Here is a 25,493-nt window from a genome sequence, read left to right on the forward strand (position 1 = left end):
TTGTTCTTTTATCGATGTTACGGTTTGGTGGCAGAGGATGCACACACATTGATTTTTTAACGTGTTTGAACCAGATCAGATACTAAACCTCGCTAAGCGCAACTGACCACTGAATACGCTCGTGTCAAGAGGAAAGAGAGACGTACACAAATGGCATAGTCAAGCAAGAATTCTAATGGGTATATTAAATGAGAGGAATAGATTACCCATTTTTTTATCATCAATCACCTCAAGCATAAATAAATTCTTGTTCTCCAACAAGAGCATGATCGTGAGGAAGAGAATTGTAAAATGTATTCCCTTCGTTCCAACTTATAAGTTCAAATTATAAGATATTTTAGTTTGTCCTAAATTAAACTTATTTAATATTTATCAAATTTGCAAAAAACATATTAACATCTACAATATCAAATAAATATGCAATCAATACATATTATATGGTTTGTTTAATAGAAGTACTCGCTCCGTTCCAAATTGTAGGTTGTTTTGATTTTTTTAGGTTCGCAAATATTATTATATATAGATACAGTGTATGTCTAGATGCATAATAATATTTATGAACGTAGAAAATCTAAAACTATCTATAATTTGGAACAAAGGGAGTAGTTTGGTGTTTAGATATTTGTGTATTTTTAAAAATATTTTATCAAAAGAAGAATTTTAAGCTTAGGAGAAAGTTAAATGACTTATAGTTTGAAACATAGGGAGTATCAAACAAAATGATGCTAGAGCGAAAAGCAATTCATGCAGCAGGGTTTTAATCCCCTCAATGCATCCATCAAAAATAATGTATCGCAAAATACAACTTCTACTCAGGAAATCGTGACTATCGAGTTATTTAGTTCTTCATTCTCTCATTGCACTATGTGAATATTCTTGCGTGTGCTGTTGGATAGGATTTGGCTGACTCAAATTATTCCGGACTAGCAATGGCCTAGCGCTGTCGCTCTTCAATGCATTTACAACGTCACCAACGGACATAGTGCCGCAAGTGAAAACACTACTGGAAAATTAAGTATTGATCTTAGTATCAGTTGGTTTTTAACCTGGTATTAATGTGAGCATTAGTATTAGGTCTAACGGCTATTTCCTCATGAGCCTCCCGTGACACCCCTTTAGTACTGATTGGAGGCTCCAACCGGTACTAAAAGTCACTCATCAGTACCGGGTGGAGCCTCCACCCAGTACTAATGGGTGACTTTTAGTACTAGTTGGAGTTTCCAACTGGTACTAACTTCCCTCCTATAAATCAGGTGTCTTCTTCCTCCTGCCCGAGCTATTTGCTCCAACTCGGGCTTAATCTGTTTATGGTGAAATAGGGGAGGTGATGTCGGATTTTTTTACCATTTCGTGGGGATTTCACTCAAGCATTCTAAAGATTAGAAACTTCCTCCTCCCTTAATACATGGTTAGTATACTAAGTTTTATGCTTTAGATCTAGAGTAATTTGTGATTTTTAAAATAAAGTACAATGGAGAAATTTTTCATTTATATGCATGTGTTATTTAGAGCTCATATTTGTGATTTTTAGAATAAGCTACAATTTTTTGGATGCTATGTTTCCTATTAGTCAAAGAAATTGATATGGGGTTAGACGAATAATTTCATAGTTTAGTCCTTTACAAATATGAGGTAAATAAATTATGTGGAAAAATATAATTTATTCATATTTTAGTCATTTGTAAATATGAGCGAGATAAATTGTAGTACATAGAGATAATAAGATGAAATAGAGATACGTAATTAGTCATTTTTAGAATAGACTATAATGGAGAAATTTTTCCTTTATATGTTATGTTCAAGCTAAATAAATTGTGGGGGAAAATATAATTTGTTCATAGTTTAGCCATTTGCAAATATGAGCTAAATAAATTATGGTACGTAGAGATGGCTACTACTGCTGCTGGAGGTAGTGGCGATGGTGGGGGCGATCGTCGTTCCTCCCACAGCAAGAGGAAAACCATAATTGGCTCTCCTGATAAGCTGAAGAAAACGAGCACGTGGGAGAGAGCAATGCTTCATGATTTGGAAATATGTAATGAAGATGCTATTGCGGTGGATCCGAAACCTCCTTTTGGTGGTCGTTATGCTCCACCGCCAGTCCAGGAGTTTCAGGTCCACTGAGTACTACCGTCGGAGGAGGCACAAATAAACCACAGGATAAGGCTGGTTCAGCGAAACCTTTATCTTCGCTATCCAAGGATGCTTAAAGTCCTCCTAGATAGTACTCAGTGGATGGTTTGTCATAGTGTATCATGTTGTTTGGGTCTGAAATTTAAATTTTTAGCAACATTTGAGTTTGTCTTAGTGTATGATGTTGTTTGGGTCTAAAATTTAGATTTGTGTATTTCTATTTAAACTTTTAGTAACATTCGAGTTTAATGAAATTTGTATCATGTTTGTTATGTTTCATGTATAATTCTAGAGAGGAATATCATTGGTTTAGTAATACTTTGTAGATGGATCGGCAATGTATGTACAACGCGGACAAATGCTCCATGGAGTACATTAATGGCTTGCGTGGTTTTCTCAATCTGGCAGAGTCCAACAAGACGTCGTTTGGTTTCATTTGTCGTCCATGCCGAATTTGCAAAAATGAGAAGGATTACTCATTCAGAAAGACTATTCGCGCCCAGATATACAGTTCGGGATTTATGCCTAACTATTTCGTTTGGTCCAAGTACGGGGAAAGAGGAGTTATGATGGAAGATGATGATGATGAAGAAGATGATAACTACATTTCTAACTGGACTCAAGGAGGTGCCTTTGCAGATGCTGCAGTGGGCGAGGCTGAAGAAGAGATGGTTGCAGAAGAAGGTCCTACCGATGATCTAAATCAGGTGTTGCGAGATGCAAAGAAAGACTGCAAGAATGTGAAGGAGTCAAAGAAGTTCGAGCGTATGTTAGATAATCATAAGAAATTGTTGTACCAAGATTGCAAACAGGGGTACAAAAAGTTGGGTACCACACTAGAAATGCTGCAATAGAAAGAAAAAAAGGAGTTTCTGACATGTGTTTTGATGAGTTAATGAAAATCATAAAGGACATGCTTCTCGAGAGGAATGAATTGTCGTCCTCAACGTACGAAGTGAAAAAGGTTGTTTTCCCTCTGGGTTTGGAGGTACAAAAGGTATATGCATGTCCTAATGACTGTATCCTCTATCGCGGTGAGGAATACGAGAAATTGGAGGCTTGTCCTGTGTGCGAAGCACTGCGTTATAAGATCAAGCAAGATGATCTCGGTGATGTTGAGGGGTAGGCCAGCAAGAAGAAAGTTTCTGTGAAAGTAATGTGGTATTTTTTCTGTAGTACCACGCTTGAAGTGTTTGTTCAGAAACAAGGCACATGCAAAGTTGATACGTTGGCACAAAGAAGAATGTAAGTAAGATGAAATGATCAGACACCCCGCTAATGGGTCCCAGTGGAGAACATTTGATAGAGAATTTCCCAAGTTTGAAAAGGATGCAGGGAACATACGGCTTGATTTAAGTATAGATGGATTCAATCCATTCAGTGAGTTCAATAGTGATCATAGCACTTGACCTGTGACCTTTTGTATGTTCACCCTTCTGCCCTGGATGTGCATGAAGCGGAAGTTCATTATGATGCCGGTAATTATCCAAGGCCCAAAACAACCTAGCAACAACATTGATGTTTATCTAAGACCATTGGTTAATGAACTTTTAATGTTATGGAAGGAAGAAGGTGTACATGTGTGGGATGAGGATAAAAAGGAGAATTTTAATCTACGAGCATTGTTGTTCGTAACCATCAATGATTGACCCGTGCTTGGTAATCTCTTAGGATAGACAAACAAGGGATATTGAACTTGCACGCACTGTTTAGATGATACTTGCAGCATGTATTTGAAACACTGTCGGAAGGTCGTGTATACGGGTCATCATCGATTTCTTCCTGCTAAGCATCCATTAAGAAAGAAAGGGAAGCATTTTGAAGGGGAGGAAGAAAAACGTACTAAGCCCTTTCACCGTAATGGTAAACATGTATTTTCTATGATAAAGGATGTGAGGGTAGTCTTTGGCAAGGGCTCTGGTAGCAAACCTATTCCGAACGACGAGGACGGACATGCACCCATGTGGAAGAAGAAGTCTATATTTTTGGAGCTACCTTATTGGGAAGTCTTTGAGGTCCGTAATGCAATCGATGTGATGCACCTGATGCACCTGATGAAAAATCTTTGCGTGAACGTGCTTGGCTTCCTAGATACATATGGAAAGGCAAAGGATACAATTGAAGCACGTCGGGACCTGAAACGTATGAAACAACGAGATGGCATACATTCGGAAAAGAGAGATGATGGATATTATTTGCATCCTACTAGTTACACTCTCAGCAAGGAAGAGAAGGAAAGCATGTTTGAGTGCTTGAATAGTATCAAGGTCCCATTGGGCTACTCCTCAAATATACAGGGAATAATAAATATTAAAGAGAAGAAATTCATAAACCTAAAGGCCCATAACTGCCACGTCCTGATGACACAATTACTGCCTATTGCACTAAGGAGTATTCTACCAGAGAATGTGGGAATGGCAATCGTGAAGCTATGTGCATTCCTCAACATGATTTCTCAAAAGGCAATCCATCCAAATATTCTACTAAAAATGCAAAATGACATGGTGCAATACCTTGTCAGCTTTTGAGATGGTCCTTCCACCTTGCTTCTTTAATATCATTACCCACGTTCTAGTCCACTTTGTTGAAGAGATTTTTGTTCTCGGTCCTGTATTTCTGCACAATATGTTCCCTTTCGAGAGGTTTATGACAATTCTGAAGATGTATGTTCGTAATCATGCCCGTCTAGAAGGAAGCATCGCAAAGGGATGTGGAACAGAGGAGGTCATTGAGTTTTGTGTTGACTTTATTGACGACTTGAGTTCGATTCGAGTCCCTATATCACACAATGAGGGGAGACTCAAGGGAAAGGGAACCCTAGGGAGGAAAGCTCGGATGGACATCGATAAGAGTACATGGCGTAAAGCATGCTTCACAGTCCTACAACAATCATCCCTGGTGGCTCCATATATGGAGGAGCACAAGGCTATTGTACGGTCCCCAAACCAAGGGAAGACTGAGGTCTGGATTACACGTCATCACATTGACACTTTCATCTCTTGGTTGCGGCGACGACTGATGGGTGACGACACAATTGAAGAACAACTAGCATGGTTGGATAGGGGTCCATCTATCTCAGTATCGATATTCCAAGGATACGAGATAAATGAGTACACATTTTACACAAGAGCCCAAGACCAAAAGAGCACAAACCATTATAGTGGTGTCCGTATAGATGCAATAAACAACAATGGAAAAAAAAGACAGATACTATATGGTGTGATTGAGGAGATATGCAAACTGGACTATGGTCCTTTGAAAATCCCTTAGTTTCGGTGGCAATGGGTGAAACTTACTAGAGGAGGCGTAACAACAGACAACTATGGGATGACAATAGTGGACCACAACAAGATTGGATACAGAGACGAACCATTCGTCCTAACCAATGATGTGACTCAAGTTTCTATGTGAAGGACATGTCAAGCAAACCAATAAAGAAGGGTGCTAATAAGTTAGATCACCAACCAAAGCGCCACATAGTTCTTCCAGGGAAAAGAAAAATCGTTGGAGTTGAGGACAAGACTGACATTTCAGAAGATTATGATCACTTCGATGATCTTCCTCCATTTTCAGTCGATGTTGACCCAACCATCCTGTTAGCCAAAGAGAACGCTCCATACTTATACCACGATCACAACTAAGGGACGTTCATCAAGAGAAAGATTATTAACATTCTGCTAGATGATGACATGTAATGTATTATAACCATTATATTGTGTTTTGTGGTTATCAACAAAGGAAACAAATTAATATAATAACTCATTGTAATGATGTGTCATATATCCTATGGGTTTATTAACAATACTATTTGCAAAAATGTCACTCTATTAAACAAGAACTGATTTTTGCATGGTTAAAATATTAAATATTTTATTTTTTTAGCACCATTAAATATTAAATAATAAATTTATGTACAATTAAACAAGTACATAATTGTGTCATAGTAAACATGTTAATAACACTACAGGCACTATTCTTCTAAATTTTTGCATGGTCAAAATATCTATGTTTTTGAATTTTAAAGTTAATATAAGTATTATGACCATTATAACCTATTACTAAGTTAAATTAATAATTTTACTATGTTTGATATTTAAATGCATCTAATATTTTTATAGTGTATATCTAATTAACATCAAGCTAATAAATTATTTTTGCATTTTTTATGAATGTTATTTGATTTACTACGCAATAAATTAATATAGTAGCAATTATAAATCAAAGAAAAATAAAAAGATGTTTAAGCGGGAAGCCAAAAGAGTGGGCTACAAATCCCTTTAGTACCGAGTGATAACAACACCCAGTACTAAAGGGGGCAGTTTCGCTTTAGCGCGCTCTCCCCCTTTAGTACCGGGTGGTGACTAGGCTTAGTACTAAAGGGGTGGCCTTTAGTACCGGCTAGCTAGCACCAGTACTAAAGGGTGGGGGGATAAAAATCCCACCGTCTTCCTCCTGTTAGTAAGACTTGTTCATAGGTTGTTTAGTTTATGTTCTGCATGTTTCCTATTTCTCAGGCATTGCATGCGCATGAGCACCAACCTGTGGCTGCCGTGCGTATAGGAGAACATGGCGAGAATAGCTCGCATGTTCCTAGGCTGAGCGGCATTCTAGCAGCATCGTGAGCATGGGGATGGACGTGCTCGCCGTGCAGTGTGCGGCTGGTTGTTGGAGCCGCCGCTTCTTTGTAGTTGCACAATAAAAAGGTGAAGAGCAAAACAGAAAAAGCTGCTCAGTTGTTCGCAGCAACAAAACTCTCGCGTTCCAAGTGTTCACGGTTTGAGTGCGTGTTGCGTCGAGTTCTCTCGCAGAGTTCAAGTCATCGCCGACGGCGTACATCGCCGTGGCCGTAACCAACAATTGGCATCAGAGCCACGGAAGCATTCCGGCGACCTCGTTCCGCTCCGGCCATGTCGGCGCCGCCGCGCCATCCGAAGGATACCGTTGGCAAGTCCAGTGGGAGCGGGGACAAGAAGGGCGGCGACGAGTCTCCGGATCGCACTCCCTCCCCACGCCGCCGTCCAGGACGTTCGCGCACTCACCATACGCGGCGCCGGTCGCGCGATGTCGTGGTGGAGAGGGTGATCCGTGAATCCGGTGGCTCCAGCAACTGGCCGCAGCTGACGAAGACAAACTACGACACCTGGTCGTTGCTGATGAAGCTGAAACTCTAGTCGCGAAACCTCTGGGACGCCGTCGAGTTCGGCGACGCCGAGTTCCGCGATGACCGCACCGCGCTGGAGGCGATTTGCAGCGCCGTTCCGCCTGACATGGTGCCCACTCTCGCGACCAAGAAGTCGGCGAAGGAGGCCTGGGAGGCGATCATGACGATGCGCATTGGCGACGAGCGGGTGCGCAAGTCCACGGCGCAAAGCCTCCGCGCCGAGTACGAGCAGATCATGTTCCGCGACGGCGAGTCGGTCGAAGATTTCGCGCTGCGCCTCTCCAATATCGTGCAGCGCCTGGCGATCCTCGGCGACTCGGAGCCGGAGCCCAAGGTGGTCGCAAAGTACTTGCGAGTGGCACGCCCGAAGTACAAGCAGCTCGTCGTCTCCATCGAAACCCTCCTCGACATCGAGAAGCTCTCCATCGAGGAAGTGACTGGACGACTCAAGGCGGCGACCGACGACGAGCCGTCCCTGTCACAGAACACCACGGGCAAACTGTTGCTCACGGAGGAGCAATGGTTGGAGCGGTACAAGAAGCAGGATCAAGGATCCACGCGTGGAAGCTCAAGCTCCGGCGGCCGTGGAAAGCGTCGCGGCCGTGGACGCGGTCGTGGCGCCGGCAGAGGCGGCGACGAGCGGGCCAACTCCAACATGGCCCAGACCGGCAGCTACGATGCCTGCAAGAACTGCGGTAAGATGGGCCATTGGGCCAAAGACTGCAGAAGCAAGAAGAAGGTGGAGCAGGCCTATGCGGCCCAGGACGATGAGCCTACTCTTCTTCTCGCCGTCAGCACCGAGCAGGAGGAGCTACCCTCAACCTGGGCTCGCCCGACGCCGCCAACAATCAACGCCGAAGGCGAACTCCACTTCATCGAGGACCGGGTCCTCGCCGCCTTCGACGAATCCGGCAACCAGGATCCACGGCGCTGGGTTCTGGACACCGGGGCCTCGAACCACATGTCCGGGGCGCGCTCCGCGTTCTCCTCCATCGACTTCGGCATCAGCGGCTCGGTGCGGTTCGGCGATGGATCCGCCGCACGCATCGAGGGGATAGGCACGGTGCTGCTGTCCTGCAAGAACGGCGAGCATCGCGCCATCACCAATGTCTACTACCTGCCCCGCCTCACCGCCAACATCATCTCGGTCGGTCAACTCGACGAGATCGGCTACCAGGTGTTGATCGAGAAAGGGGTGATGCGAGTGCGCGACGAGGAGCGCCGGCTCCTGGCGAGGATTCACCGCAATCCAGGCCGGCTATATGTGCTCGACGTCGAGATTGCACAGCCAGTCTGCTTGGCGGCCAAGGGCGAGGAGGAGGCCTGGATCTGGCATGCCCGGTTCGGGCACCTCCACTTCGCGGCGTTGCGCAAGATGGGCAGGGACTCCCTTGTCCGTGGGATGCCCCTAATCAGCCAGGTGGAGCAGGTCTGCGAAGCCTGCCTCGCCGGCAAGCACCGACGGACGCCGTTCCCACAGCAAGCACAAGGGCGCTCGACGGAGGTGTTGCAGCTGCTTCACGGCGACATCTGCGGCCCCATCACGCCTCCGACTCCCAGCGGCAATCGGTATTTCCTACTGCTTGTCGATGATTGTTCGCGGTACATGTGGATTTGTCTGCTGCCCACCAAGGACGCCGCGCCCGCGGCGATCAAGCGCGTTCAAGCTGCGGCGGAACGGAAGAGCGGCAAGAAGTTGCAGGCCCTGCGCACTGACCGTGGCGGGGAGTTCGCCTCGGTAGACTTCACCGAGTACTGCGCCGAGCTCGGGGTACATCGACAGTTCACGGCACCTTACACGCCGCAGCAAAACGGTGTCGTGGAGCGGCGGAACCAATCTGTCGTGGGGACTGCGCGCAGCATGCTCAAGGCGAAGGGGCTCCCCGGCGAGTTCTGGGGTGAGGCGGTCACCACGGCCGTCTACCTCCTGAACCGCTCCTCGTCCAAGAGCGTGGGTGGCAAGACCCCCTACGAGCTCTGGACCGGCAGCATCCCCGCGGTTCAGCACCTGCGCACGTTTGGCTCCATCGCGCACATGAAGGTGACGGCACCGAACCTGAAGAAGTTGGACGACAGGAGCAAGCGCACCATATTCGTCGGCTATGAGCCGGGATCCAAGGCGTACCGGTTGTATGATCCGGTGTCGCGACGCGTGCACGTTAGCCGCGACGTCGTGTTCGAGGAAGCGGCGCAGTGGTCTTGGATCGAGGGCCAGCGAGGTGAGGCAACAGACTTCGTCATCGATGATCTGCCGTCCGAGGTCGTCACCACTTCAACGACGATGAGCGCGCGAGCATCGACATCGGCTTCGTCAGCTCCGTTCACCCACGCTTCACCAGTGCCGGACGCTGGAACTTTGACGTCGAGAGCGCACGCGCAGGTGGACGCGGACTCGGTTGAGTTCGTGTCACCACCAGGAGCCGGTGCATCACAGCACCTGGACGCGGACCACGACACCGATGCCCCTGCTCGGTACAGGAGCATCGACAATGTCCTTGGGGAGGCCACTGCACCAGGTCTCGCCGCACGGGAGCTGGAGGAGCAGCTTCTGCTGGCGAGCGAGGCTGAGCCGGCAACGTTTGATGAGGCGCTGCAACATGAGAACTGGCGTCTCGCCATGCTCGACGAGTTCACCTCAATTGAGGCGAATGACACCTGGGAGCTCGTCGATCCGGTCCCTGGAGTGCGCCCAATCGGCCTCAAGTGGGTGTACAAGACGAAGAGGGATGAAGCCGGGATCGTCACCAAGTTCAAGGCCCGGCTCGTCGCCAAAGGATATGTGCAGCGCCAGGGGATCGACTACGATGAGGTCTTTGCCCCAGTTGCACGCCTGGAATCAGTGAGGCTGCTTCTGGCACTTGCTGCAAGTGAAGGATGGGCAGTCCACCACATGGACGTTAAGTCTGCTTTCCTGAATGGGGAGCTGATCGAAGATGTGTATGTTCAGCAGCCGCCGGGGTTCGTGATGAAGGGCCAAGAGACGAAGGTGCTGCACCTGATCAAGGCTTTGTATGGACTCCGTCAAGCGCCTCGAGCCTGGTATTCCAAGCTCGACGAGTCTCTGATCAAGCTCGGCTTCACGCGCAGCACGTCCGAGCATGCTGTCTACCTCCGTGGTGCGGGCGCACGTCGCCTCATCGTCGGAATCTACGTGGATGATCTGGTGATCACAGGAGGAGATCCACGGGACATCAGCACTTTCAAGGAGGAGATGAAGGCGACGTTCAAGATGAGTGATCTTGGACTCCTGCGCTATTACCTTGGGCTGGAGGTGAAGCAGTCAGAGGGCGGCATCACAATATGCCAGAGCTCCTATGCAGCAAAGATCCTGGCTGGTGCCGGCCTGACGGGATGCAATCCAAGCAACACCCCCATGGAGTCAAGACTCAAGCTCAGTAAGTCCAGCTCAGCCCCTGCCATTGATTCCACGTCTTACAGAAGCATTGTGGGGTCTCTTCGTTACTTGATGAATTCAAGGCCAGATTTGGCATACTCGGTGGGGTATCTTAGTAGGTTCATGGAGAGTCCTACAGCTGAGCACATGGTGGCCATCAAGAGAGTGCTGAGGTACATTGCAGGGACCTTGCATTATGGCTGCTATTATCGGAGGGAGAAAGAAGTTCAGCTCACTGGTTTCAGTGACAGTGATCTGGCCGGTGATCTTGATACAAGAAAGAGTACAACTGGTGTTCTCTTCTTCCTCGGATCCAGTTTGGTTACCTGGCAATCACAAAAGCAAAGAGTGGTGGCATTATCTTCATGTGAAGCTGAATACATTGCTGCTACCACAGCTGCTTGTCAAGGTATCTGGTTGGCTCGGTTGCTCGCTGAATTCAAGGGAGAGAAGGTCAGGAGCATCACACTGAAGATGGACAGCGAGTCTGCGATTCAGCTAAGCAAAAATCCAGTGTTCCATGATCGGAGTAAACACATTGATGTGAGATATCATTTTATACGGGAGTGTGTTGAAGAGAACAGAGTGAAGCTGGAGTCTGTCAGGACAGCTGAAGAACTTGCAGACATACTGACGAAGGCATTGGGGCCTCAACAGTTCTGTGAGCTGCGCTCCAAAATCGGCGTCATTGATGTACGGACTGTGAACAAGGCTTAGGAGGAGATATGTTAGTAAGACTTGTTCATAGGTTGTTTAGTTTATGTTCTGCATGTTTCCTATTTCTCAGGCATTGCATGCGCATGAGCACCAACCTGTGGCTACCGTGCGTATAGGAGAACATGGCGAGAATAGCTCGCATGTTCCTAGGCTGAGCGGCATTCTAGCAGCATCGTGAGCATGGGGATGGACGTGCTCGCCGTGCAGTGTGCGGCTGGTTGTTGGAGCCGCCGCTTCTTTGTAGTTGCACAATAAAAAGGTGAAGAGCAAAACAGAAAAAGCTGCTCAGTTGTTCGCAGCAACAAAACTCTCGCGTTCCAAGTGTTCACGGTTTGAGTGCGTGTTGCGTCGAGTTCTCTCGCAGAGTTCAAGTCATCGCCGATGGCGTACATCGCCGTGGCCGTAACCAACACCTCCCACAACACTTAGCTAAATTTTGCGATCGATGGCGCTGTTGACCCTCTTCAGATCCTCCGTGCTGCCGCCCCCGCACCATCATCGCCCACCGCTGCTGATGTGTCCCTCCCCGACAATGTTGTGCCGCCCCCGACTGGCGCCCCGAAACACTCCGCCACCGCGCCGGCCCCGACCGGCGCCCCAACGCACTCTGTTGCCACCACCCGGCCGCCCACCGGCCCCACTACTCTCCGTCGGTAGCCCTCCTCCTCCCCGCCGGCATCCTCCCTGACCTTCTCCGCGCGTGACCGCCGCCGATCGACGCCACCCCCACGTGCTCCGGAGCCGTCGCGCCGGTCCTGACCGGTGCCGTGCGACCCACGTGCTCCTGTCGCCGCGCCGGCCCTCTGCCTCTCACTGACAATGATGCCCGGCCACCTCCGCAGCCATCCGTTGTCTGCATTCCTCACCGGCCTCCTCCGACAACGACACGCCGCACCGCCCCTGGCCCCCGGCCCCACCCACCGCACCGCCGGCCCTCGTCATCGTCCTCTCCCCCAACACCTACGCTAACCACTGCCTAAGGCCACTCCGCCACTGGCCCTCCTCTCCCCTGACGATGACGCCGCCTCCTCCCCGCGCCCGTACCTCATGGCCGGCCGCGGGCTTCGCGTCTTCTTTGCTGACGTAAGCCCGTGGCAGCCGGACGTCATTTTTTTGTTTTCCTTGTTTATTTTTGCAATATATGAAAATAGCTAGAAATTATAGAAAAATTCTTGAATTAGCTAGAAATTATAGAAAATTTATTGAATTAGCTAGACAATATAGAAAAATTCTTGGAAAAGCCTATTAATTGTAAATTGTACAACATTGATTATGCCATGTTTATTATATCCTGTTAATTGTTAGAAATGTCTAAAAAAGTGAAAATTACTTTGATACTTCTAGAAATTTCCAAGAAATTTAATGATGGTGAATGACTACGTTCCGTTGTAAATATTTTTGTTGTCATTTATATTAGAAATTCATCAAATAGTTCAATAAATTATAGAGATGTGCATAAAATATTAGAAATGTAACAAATTGTATAAGTGTTTCATTCTTTTTATAGTCATTTATTGTTACAAAATGTATAACTATTAGTCATGCATTTTTGTAGACATTTTTTGTAATAATTGCGCATAAAACTTTAGAAAATATTTGATGATGGTTGTAAATGATGCGCAATTCACTGGAAATAAATTTTTAGTCATTTATTGTAACAAATTGTACCAAGTGTTTGATTATTTTTTAGTCATTCTTTTTATTGTTGATGCCTACTATTTCTTAGAATAATACTTTTATATTATATTAGTTACAATGGCACGATCAGAGGACGAGCAGGCCTGATTGGATGAGGAATACCTAATGGACTTGATTGCTCAAGGTTGCACAAACGATCAACCAAACGAAGAGGTCGATCACAGCCAGACTGACATCTACCTCAACATGTCTGTTGATGGCAATGAGGAGGAACCAATTGCCGAGGGAGGCAATGATGGGCAACAAGGTGAGGTATACCAATTAGTATATGTAAACATAATTTGAATTCTATACTTATCAAGATTATTGAGAATTAATAGTTCTTTCATTTTCAGCCATCTAGATCGAGCAGGCCTAAACGGAAAAGAGACCCGACAGAAGAAGCTAGAGGGGCATATCATCATCACGAAAATTAATGAAGAGGGTGAATCAACTGATCTGGACAATGTTAAGACCAAATTAGTGAATCAAATTGGCTTTCTTGTTAAGGATAACATCCCAATAAGCTTTCATAATTGGAAAAACCCTAAAATCGATGAGAGCGTGGTCCCCATAAGCGTGGTCCCTGATGGAGAGAAAGAAATGTTAGAAGATAAAAGAAAACTTCAGGTTCAAAGGTGTAGATGTAGAAAAAGTGAAAGGTTGGGTCTTTCGGAAGGGTGCAATTGCTTTTCAGACGTACAAGAACAAACTGAACAAAAACTACATAAAGAAGGGCCTTACACCAGATTTCACGAAACACCCGAAGTTAAGATATCACTGGGATTCATTTGTGCAGTTCAAGCAGTCGCAAAAGAGCGCTAAGGCGACTAAAACCAACACCGACAATTCTCCTAAGAAGAAATACTTTCATCATCTTAGGCCAGGAGGTTACAAGAAGGGGATCATCAAATGGCAGTGGATGGAAGATGACATAATTGCTAAGTGAATAGTACCAGCGACTCTCGAATGGCCGAAGCGATCAAAGCATTGATATTATGCTCATGGCGGCATGCTCAATCCCAAAGATGGATCATTTTTATTCGGCCAAGAATCAATAGAAGCGGTTACGAGGCTTGTTGAGTTAATAAAGGCTACGGCCGAAGGATGTTTCATGCTTGATTAAGAGTAGGATGAGCTGAGGCAAAGGAGTAATTCCATGGAAGTTTTCCTTTCGTGAGCACATTGATTCCTACAAAAGTCACCAAAGAAGTAAGACCGAACACGCATGACAGCTGTGAGAGTTGAAAAAATGGAGGAAGCAATCAACCGACATGTGACTCTAGCTCTTAGCAAACAAGCCAGTGAACAAGCAGCTGCATCATCAGGGGCTAATGTCAACGTAAGCCCCTCTCAGCGTCGAAGCAGCGTCACTTCCATGGAAGCTCTAGCTGGAGGATCTTTTGACATGTTTGAGGACAACCAACGCCATCCCGTGGACGACATCACTGGGAGAGCCCCTGTGAGGTTGTTACTCTCGTGAAAAATAGGCTCATCGTTGTGGCTGAACAACTGGCATAAGGCTAAACAATTCATGACGTGGAGATTCCAGCTTGCGGTTAAGCCATAGTTGGGATGAACCGAGTAGTCGACGGTTGGGATGACCTAGAACTAGAGATCCCTAGAGGTGACGGGGAAAAGAATCTAGGAGAAGCCATCCACAGTTGAATTCTATGGTCCAAGCGCTACATAAGGATTACGCAGCTGAATCCCCTGACCTTGGGATCATCTCCTCACGGCTCAAGGGCAAAATCACCTACACCATCACCAGGGCACCCTCTCCACTACCAGACAGGGATCCTAGCATGAGCCCACTAGCTGACAAAGATCCTAGCATGAGGCCACGCTCTCCACTAGCTGACAGGGATATTAGCATGAGTCCACCTCCCCCTGTTATGAACAAGGCTACACGGTGAAAGACACCTTCAGTTCTGCCTACTGCAGCTACAAATAAGAAGCAGAAGAAGCCGAAGGAGAAGCAACCAGAACCCAAGAAAGCTTACGAGATGACTGATGCGGAAATCGACGCAGTAGTGGATGCTGAGGTTAAAGCTCACTTCACACCAAAACTTCCCGTGAAGAAAGATCCACCACTTGATAAGGTTAAATTTCGGGCTTTCATTAGAAGTATGAAGAAAAAGCTAAAGAAACCACTGCTATCTGATTATGACCTCTCAATAACAAAGACTTTTCAGAAGAAGAAGAAAAGTCAAGTATTCCACAGCTCGGAACCCAATCCAACCAATCGATTGTCCCGCTCCAGGTGCTTTCGGAGTTTGATAAGAATCTGCTTTTATTTTCCAAAGATACAAATCTCACCCCAGCTCAACTTCGAGGGGAGGATCACATCCCAAAGCACCCTGGGGCTACTAAATGGAAATTTGAGTTAGGGAAACCCCTTGTGTGGCCGCAGTTGGTGGACCGTCTTCCACGAAGATGTACAATTTGCATCAATGGTACATGAAGGCTTTAGCCAATGGTTTAATCATGCTCGAAGTTCATATTGGAGATCAACATTGTTTTCGTGGGACGACATTATAAATGTGCCGTTGGAGGAACTCTATTTCCTTTACAATCAAGATGCACTTGACAAGTCACTCATTAGTACCTGGGTTCTGTAAGTCTTTAATTTGCTCTAACTTCAAAATCCCCGTTTTAGTCATTGTGCGATGTCTTAACTCCTATTCGATTTTATATCATGAAGGATAGAAATTCAAACTTGCTGGAGGAAAGGATACTATGACATTGGCTTCATGGACTCGGATATTATAAACGAGTCAACTGTAAGAGATAGACCAAATCGGACCTTGAAGAACATATATAAGTTCCTAGACAACCAACATTACAAGAAGTACATACTTCTACCGTACAACTTCGAGTGAGCATGTTTCCCATCTCTTTTCTTTTTCGAACTAGCAGTTAAACATAAGACTAACTAGCTTTGGCTATGCATATATGTACAGATTCCACTAGATACTCCTTGTTATCGTGGTTGATCGAAGCGCGGTCTATATCATGGACTCTATGAGGAAAAATCAAGAAATCAATAACAAGAATCTCATAGACATTCTTAATAAAGCATGGGCTCGCTTTTGTCGACATCACGCAGGTGAATTCAAGGAGGAACTTGATTTCAAGCCTGAATTCTCGGTATATGTTGAATTTTCACATCTTATGATACTTCCTTGAGCACAACAAATATTTCATAACTTCTTTTGCCATATATATGGTGTTTGAGACAGAATCTAGGGAATAATTTATGCGGATACTACGTATGTGAGTTCATCCATGGCTTTGTAAGTCCCAAACGTATAACCGACCACGAATTCAGAGTAGTATACAAATTTCAATTCTAATTATGTAGACCCATTGATCTAATATATAATAACCTTTGCCAATGACACAGATGAGAGATATGAAGGAAGCACTCCTCGAGATGGAAAAAATCAGGGCAATTTAAGAACAACTCAGTGGATTTCTTCTGGACAAGGTAGTAAATCTAAGGGGGAGTTCCATAATGATGGATCAAATCTGCATCACCGTCAGGACTCAGGTTCAGAATAGTTGATCCAAATGTTGAACTTCAAGTGTTGATGCAATGTAATATTATTCATAAATGTGTATGCAGAAGATGTCTATATATATAATATTATCTCAAATGTAATATTATAGATTAAATATAATTTTATATATATTAGCGTATTAGAACTAGTATACATAAAAGAAATAAATACGAAATACTAATATAGAATAAAGAAAAAGAAAAGAAAATGAGAAAAGAAATAAAAGAAAAAAAGATCTTTAGTACCAATTGTTTATACCAACCAGTACTAAATTGGCCTCGGCTACGCGCGACGTGGTAGCCAATTTAGTATCGGTTGGTATAAATAACCGGTATTAAAACCTTTAGTAACGGTTATTTGACCTCAATACCGATTGGACAACCGGTACTAAAGGGGGGTTAGAACCTGGTACTGAAGGCGCTTTCCCTGGCAATGGGAGAACAAAACATAAAATGTTCGCTAGCACCCCAAAATACTCAACTGAAAATGTAACGAGCATGGTGATTAGAGTGTTACAGACAAGTTCTGAAACTAGTTGAAATCGCTATTCTGTCAAGTAATGAAGAGTGAAATGTGGAGAGGGGTTAATGCATCAACTATCAAATCAGGAGGCTGCAGTTAATAATCCAATTATGAGCATCTCCTAATTCCGTTAATATTAATTTCTGGTAATATCTCCAAAGCCCCCCGTACACTAGTTAATGCATTTGGAGATGGTTACATATGATTCCAAGATGCCCTAAAAAATGTTTAAAATACTCTAAAAAGCATTTGATAAAATATGATAAATGCCCTAAAAATATGGTAAAATACCTAATCAGACCTTTGGCAACTGCTAAAAACACAATTCTTAGAAAACCTTGATTCCACGACTGGAAATAACAGCTCCCTCTCACGAAGTTGGTATGGGTGGAGCGTGGTGAGTTGGTGACACTGAGGCCGCGCGCGTGGGGAAACCCCGTGAGCTGGAGCGTCGGGGTGATGTGTAGTTCCCGAACTGGAAGGGAAACATCACAACGCCGCGGCCGGTGGAAGAACGCCTGTGTCAAGAGGAAAGAGAGATGTACACAAATGGGCAGATGGCATAGTCAAGCAAAAATTCTAACGAATATATTATTAAAAGAGAAATGGATTACCCATTTATTGGATCATCGATCTCCTCTAGCATAAATATAACTTGTTCTCCAACAAGAGCATGATCCTAAGAAAAAGAATTGTAAGACGTACTCCCTTATTCCAAATTAGAAGATATTTTAGTTTGTCCTAAATTAAACTTATCTAACATTTATAAAATTTACAGAAAAATATATCAACATGTACAATATCAAATAAATATGCAACCAATATATATTATATGGTTTGTCCAATAAAAGTAGTTTGATGCTGTAGATATTTCTGTATTTTTTAAATATTTGATCCAAACTAGAGAAATTTTGACTTAGGATAAAGTTGAGTATTGAACAAAATGATGCTAGAGCAAAAGGCAATTCATGCAGCAGGGTTTCAATCCTCTCAATGCATCCATCAAAAATGTTGTATCGCAATAGACAATTTCTACTCAGAAAATCGTGACTATCGAGTCATTGAGTTCTTCATTCTCTCCTTCCACTATGTGAATATTCTTAGGGCGTGTGCTGTAGAATAGGATTTGGCTGACTCAAATTATTCCGCACTAGCAATTGTCTAGCGCTGCCACCTCTTCGATGCATTTACAACGTCACCTACGGGCATGGTGCCGGAAGTGAAGAGAACGAAACAAACATAACAGAAAATGGCCGAAATACAACAAACAAAAAGAGAACTGAAAAAAATACAAATTAATTACACCCTGACCGCATAATTCTTTGCTGGGAAATCTGAATGGTTGAAAAAGTAAGTTGTGGAAAAAAAATTTAGCTGAGCAACGTTCAAAAATTCCGTATTTATGTTGCTAAAGAACGAATGAACGAACTTCGAGCACTCGTTAGGACTTCCACGGGATACCAGCATGTAAATACAATAAACTTGGCAAGAAATGACTGATGCAGAGCGTGATACGTGCAATTCTGATGCCAATGTGATACAGACTGTAGTTCCCACTAGAATTATACACTGGTCACTGGGCCCAAACCAAAGAAAACAGCTCATATTATGAACAAGTTGACACCAAAAAGGGATATAGATACCAATCAAAAGGCTCTTCTCTTCTATGGGTGGCCTGCCACAGGCACCTGATACATCCAAAGAATGCTTCGAGCATTTCTGAACCTCTGCTCGCCCCGGTTCATACAAGAGATCTAAAATGCTACTACTTCAGAAAGTATGTATCCAAATCTGCCATTAGTTCTGTCACGATATTTTTCTTGTACTCGGGATTCTAGCTGTCAGCCTTAACCAAAGTACAAGCTTAGAAAGTATCTTGTCGGATTGAACCCTATTAGTATCACTGCAAGACGGAGGATGAATGATGTGTGAGAGTTGTCAGGAATCAGTTTTAAAACAGTACAAATGGGATGCACTTACTAAGTGGAGACAGGATGATGACAAGACCAATCGGGTACAGGAAGAATGTTGTTCTGTCCAGAAATGGAAGAACTACAGTGGAATATTTAAATTTTTGTCAGGAGAAGTGCACAGATACAACTAAATGATGTCCCTGGAAAAATATTAAAACTGCAACGTACCATCATATCCTAGAAAGTTCAGGTAGTGATAATAAGAAATTGCCACCACAAAGAGTAGATTCGATAAAAGAGCTGGAAAGAAGCCATGCGCGACCAATAGAGGTGACAGAAAATATTGAAGCACTGAACAGAGAAACTTGTCAAATTTTACGCCATACAAGTTGCAACAAACTTTCAAATGGACAAACGCATTGATACTGCTTACCATATAGGATGACAAATGCAGGAAAGAACGAGTTACAGTGAACATCAAATGCATAGAGCCTGCAAAAAAAAAAATTGTGTGCACTATTAATGTTATTGACCGCCACCTTAAGAACAAAGCAGTGGATAAATAAATTTTGCACGACACAAGTTCAAGGAAAAGTTAAGTATATCTAGACAAAAAATGAGGCTAGCACACAGGTGCCAGAGCAAAGAAACCAGTACAAATTTTCACAGAACAAATGCTTCTGGTAGCTAAAATTGTGTCAAAAGTTCAAGAGAACAGTAGTTGGCCTATAAGCAGCATGCGAAATCAGGAGAAATTTTAGAAGATAGGAAAGTTACCACTCCACACGTTGCTCAACAACATGGCTGTTAGGTTCCTCTCTCAAGTAAGAATTTGTAAGAAACCTGTATCAAATTACATCATATGATAATTCTGGTTCTCAATGTACAGGTATGCATATGATCTGGTAAAGGAGTTTGACCAGAAATAGAACGGCACTGTAGACTAAAACTTACAGAGCCATTATGCTTAGGAGTAAATTTCTAAAAGAAATACAAATTTAAGCTGTGTCAATGCAGCCCCATGTGACTAACATCCCACAACAGCGGGCTTCAATGGAGATTATTTCATTCTTAAATCATTTGCAGCTCAAGCAATTTTGTTTTCCTTTTACTTCATTTATCCATACTACATACTAGACATGTTCAGGTAACAGTAACACCTTGAAGATAGTAATTGGTTAAGAGTAAGAAAAGCAGTAATGGTGACTAATAATACTCCTGATCTAGCTTGCACATCAGTTCACACAGTACTGGAGATTATATCAATGCTGTCTAAGTTCCATGACAACAAGCAGCAGGAGCACTACAAAAGCAGAGACTTACCAGCAAAGTGTGGCCAAAACTATCCCAGCAAACAAGAAATGGAAGAACACAACTGAAGTGATTGTCAGAGCAGCATGTGAGGCACTCTCTCCATACCTGCAGGGTGAAAAAAATTACATTAAAAAAGAAGACAGTAGAATAGAAAAAGGGAAACTAAATATCAACTAATATGTCAATGATCATGTAAGTGTATCCGAATCACAAACAATATAGATATTTAAGTCCAACTACCATCAAGGTATGCATTCGCAGGAACAACAAAGATAACTGTATTAGAAGACCATGAAGAACTTACGCTGCACAGTAAGCTGATGTTGCAAACATGAGGAAAAGAATCAGAATGACAATGAATGCTGGATCATCCCGAGCCCATTGGTTCTTTGTTTCTGAAATCACGGGCAAGAAAAATCAGCAGTCCACAATGCTGGATGCCAAGCAGATAAGTGGCATGCATAGTATAACAGTGTAAGCTCAACAAAAGATCAGAAGGTGTATGTTCAATATCAAAGATCAATTGCCAAGTGAACTCAGGAGGAGCTCTCTACGAAGGTGAGTTTGAGAATCCGTAGTTCACATGCAAATGATACCAACTCAGGTCTTCATATTATTTTCTATTGGCTATCTGCCATATAACAGAGACATGGTAAAATGGCAGGGGCAATGTTCCAAATTATTTGCATATATCATGTTCTTCTTAGAATAATCCAAACAACAGATTACTAATGAATCAAACTTCTCCAATATGCAACTTTCATCAGCATCAGCTATATAAAATAAAATGAGGATTTGCAACAACATATTCATAAGGAAATATAGCTGATATTCAAGTATATCAACCTCATCCCTCAAAGCAATGTAACCAAAGAATTATTGTCAAAACTCAAAAAAAAATCATTATCATGGTCCTCAAGTAGCTACTCTTCATAAGGAAATATCAAATGGTCTAGCATATATAAACAAAAAGTTACTTAAAAAACTAGTACTCACGATGAAATATCATGTCCAAAACAAGAAAAAGGAATGAAGATCAGTAAACTTCACAACAAAATACAAAACCAAAACAAGTGACAAGTTAAAATGGTTTATGCTTACGATGAATCTGATGAATTATATAGGTAAACCATGCATCAACTAGTAATAAGAAAGGTAAAAATAGGTCACGTACGCTTGTGATATTTGGTGTGTTGATAGCTGTCTTCCAGAAAGTAACATGCGAGAAATAGACAAATGCCAGTCAGATGCTTAACCGCAACATAGTCATCAAGAAAAAGAAGTACAACATAGCAATTCTTCACCCTAGGACCATAATACTGCAAAAACAGACAAATAAAACAGGAAAGATGTCCTTCATAGTAAGAAAATAAGCCAGCTTATCATTGACTGCAGGCGCAGGAGTGCCAGGGGAGTCAAATGGGGCTCTTGGAGGTGCTGTTATGTGGCTATCTGGGTTTCAAATTAAATGCCAGGGTTTTAATAAAAAAAATGTTAAGTAGTACTAGTTATGCCCAAAAGATGGAATTACATAGCCAAAGCATATTTGAATTGGACTTAGCAAGTTATGACTGAAAAAATTAGCATTGAGAAGTTTTCCATGCAAGGAATAAGTTGTATGATATCATTATCAGTTCATAATTGTGCCATACTTTCTAGTGTTACCATCAATACTTACAGAACACTTAAGTATGACCAACAAGAAAATACAAACAATTAAGAACTGGACTGAGTGCAGGATGCATACACTACTTTTGGTGAAGTACAGAGATGAACCATTTGCCAAAATGTGTATTCAATATCCATTTGTTGCCACTGCCAATGAGAAAGAATAAAATTATATTACTTTCCAGATGATCATACAAGATGTAAGAAGTGCACGCACATACACATTACTGTGAGCCGAATTCAGTACCAATACAGAAAAGTTGTAGAGAAACTAGGTTTTAAAGGAAATTTTCATTTCTCTGCCTGGGATATTAGTTTTTATATCCTTTTTCTATGGACACGACAAGTGCAGAAAAGTTGTGTGTACTCCCTCCATCTATATTTATAAGGCATGTTATAACTTGGCACGGTCTTCCAAATAACACTTTGACCATTCATTTATCTTATATTATATTATTTATGGTTATAAACTAATAATCATTGTAGATTATATTTGATTACGAATCTAAACATATAAAGTTTACATTATAAAAATAAAAAATTAATAGTCAAATTATTGGTCAAAGATTACAAAGTTTGAATCTTGATATGTGTGTGCACCTTATAAATAAAACGGAGGGAGTACTTCTTGTCGCATTGACTACAATCTAAGTTCACAATTTCCAAGGTGTAAAATCAAAATACATTTTTATAGTGTCGAGGTCCAATAGGGTTACAACACTACAACAATAGTTGAACTGAGCAAATGCCCAAACTTGGGCAACACAAACTGTTGAAATGATCCCACTGTCAATCAAAATGCACCGACTTGTCACATCGATTACACAACCACCTAACATCCAAAATTGAAGATGGGACTTGAGCACTTAGAAATACTGATATCCAATCAAGAAGCACAAGCACTGCAAGCACCAGTGACCTGTAAACCTATTCGGTGTATTGACTCGATTGATGCACCAACAAGACTCAATAAAAGCTTGCAAGATATCAACATTACAGTACCTTATGCGAGCTCATTGATGCAAAGGAACGCGTAGACTCAACCCAGCCTAATAAGGGCCCTGTTTGTTTCAGCGGTGCGGCAGCCAACCACGAAAATCCCGCCCAACAGGCCGCGGCGGCCGCACGTTACCGCACCGCGATGCCCCCTCCCCACCACGACATGCCTAGCACTGCACCACGCTCAGCCCCCAGCGGTACGAGAAATCTTCCTGGCTTTTCCACCAATACCCCCTCTCGTTCCTCCCTCTTTGGCATCTCAGGCCGCCGCCGTCTCTGAGGTCCAGTGTGTGCGGAGTCTGGATGACGCTCATGCGGCGGCGTGGCGCGGCGCGGCAGGCGGTTGGGCGGCAACCAGTGCGGCGCGGCCTGCAGGGAGCAGGCGGGCGGGCGGCGCGGCCAGCGAGGAGGTGCTGGTGGGCGGCGCGGTGCGGAGCAGGCAGCAGCAGCAGAGCAAAGCAGGCGGGCGGCCAGAGGAGTGCTTGCGGGCAGCGGTGTGCAAGCAGCAGAGCAGCGGCAGCAGCAGGCCAGCAGCAGAGCAAGCGGCAGCAGCAGAGCAGCGGCAGCATCACCATGTGTTTGTTGATATGCCTTGTAGCTAGAATAATCTCCGATCTTGCCTATTTTCTTCTTTTGCAATATTGGATTTGCCTCCCAGTTCTTGCTTCTCACGGTATAAAGATACGTTGCTATTACTGAATCTCATTTTATTTATCTGGATAAGAGAGCAGTAGATAGATCCAGTCCAAATATCTACTAATTGGCTACTGATTGTTTATCTATACTACTCACCATGTGTTGAACAAATTGGATTAATTGATGTTCAATGACTTGGGATGACTTGGCTTGGAATGTAGTTCAATGATTTGGAATGTATCAGTAATTATTTATTAAAATTTGTGTTTTACCAACTTCAAAAATATTGTCAAAATCATCTTATGCTCAACTCATGAATCAAATGAGCAATCATCAGCAACAGGGGCATACAAGTCATTTTACACTTAGAACAGATAATCAGCTACAAATAATCAGGGTTGCCAAACTCCCAGCTTATCCAGCCAGCAGATTCTCTCGACACCAGATTCTCAGAAATCCAGATTCTCAGATAAGCTCAAACGAACAGGAGGAGCATACCACGCCCGGAGCCTTAACCCCCAACCCAAAATAAAATCCATGAACTGCACACACGTATTGGATCCTCGTCCCCGCGAGCCCGCATTCAGCCAGGAAACCAAACCCAAACGAGAATCTAAGTTTCACATCCCTCCGAGCGTGCGGGGACGCGACGCCAGATCGGCAGGCGGCAGGAGCAGTGGAGAGGCTGCGAGGGAGACGGAGCGGGTTCGGGTTTTGGGGAAAGCGAGGCGGCGGGCGAGGTTTACGGACCTTGACGATGCGGCGGAGGTAGGGGCCGAAGAGCGGCGGGGCGGAGCGGGCGGCCCCCCGCCCCTTGGACGCGGTCGTCGGCAGCATCTTCGCCGCCTCCTTGGCTACTCGTCCTCTTCCTCCTACTCAGCTCTGCTCTCGGGATCTGCTGCCTCTTCTGCTCCGGTTGATTGCTGGAGCTCCGGCGCCTGGTCCGATCTGGTGACGGTGGCTGCCTCACAGCCACGGCGGGTACGCGAGATCTGGCTCGCTGCCTTTGGCGTCGCGTTTGCTGTACTGCCTGCTGCTGTGCTACCGGAGGAGAGGGAAGGTGGCTGTGGCCTGTGGGAGTGGCCCACTTCAACACACTGCTCCGTGCGTAGTTTTGGGCCTTGTTGTCCGGCCCAGTCCATATATCACAAGGTTCAAAATAGAACCCCGAATATTATTATTTCGAGGAATGAACCCGTATATTATTACGGAATTACTGCATTAACTATCGGCTAGCTATTTTGTTATGTGACTGCCCCATCCCAAGAAAAAAGATTCTATCAGAGTGGTCATAAAAGGTGTAAACAGCAGATAGTATACTTGTGAGTAGAGAGCACTATATTAATTGTTGGATCAAAGAAATCCATTCAAATTTATAAACACATACATCATAAAAGCATACACTGACAGCATCTATAAAGTATTTCATCTATTCCAACATATACAAGCTGTGTCTCTTGAGTTTTCTTCCTTCCTACGTCTCTCGCTCCCCATCTTTGTAAAGACTTATTTGTTGACCTCCTTGTCTTCGAAACCAAGCGACAGCGAGAGATATGTAAGTCTATATACTCAAGTGCCTATTCAATTGATATCTAAATACAGGGTTGGGAAAACGCAAATGAAATGTTAGATCTTTGACCTTAAAATTGGCAAGATTGTACTACAAGTTTTGAAATATAGGGCTTTAGGTTGAAACCATAGGATAAAAATGCAAAGTTTGGACTAAAACCTAGGATGTTCAATGTGCTAAAACCTAGGATGTTCAATGTGGAGGCCAGTGATGGTAGTGTGGTGGA

The 25,493-nt window shown here is 44.0% G+C and overlaps 1 protein-coding gene across 1 annotated transcript; it reads right to left on the reverse strand.

Moving 5' to 3' along the window:
- Positions 1 to 18,625: 18,625 nt before the first annotated feature.
- Positions 18,626 to 24,759, reverse strand: LOC101754796 (protein unc-50 homolog). Its single transcript, XM_004956224.3, has 10 exons — positions 24,448 to 24,759; positions 22,142 to 22,209; positions 21,569 to 21,594; positions 20,699 to 20,789; positions 20,404 to 20,499; positions 19,858 to 19,923; positions 19,514 to 19,572; positions 19,309 to 19,431; positions 19,148 to 19,219; positions 18,626 to 19,070 (listed from the first exon to the last, which is right to left on the reverse strand). The coding sequence occupies exons 1-10, from the start codon at positions 24,532 to 24,534 to the stop codon at positions 19,015 to 19,017; spliced, it is 744 nt and encodes a 247-aa protein (XP_004956281.1). The 5' UTR covers positions 24,535 to 24,759; the 3' UTR covers positions 18,626 to 19,014.
- Positions 24,760 to 25,493: the final 734 nt, after the last annotated feature.

This window comes from Setaria italica, chromosome II (genome assembly GCF_000263155.2).
Source record: "Setaria italica strain Yugu1 chromosome II, Setaria_italica_v2.0, whole genome shotgun sequence".
NCBI lineage: Eukaryota > Viridiplantae > Streptophyta > Magnoliopsida > Poales > Poaceae > Setaria > Setaria italica.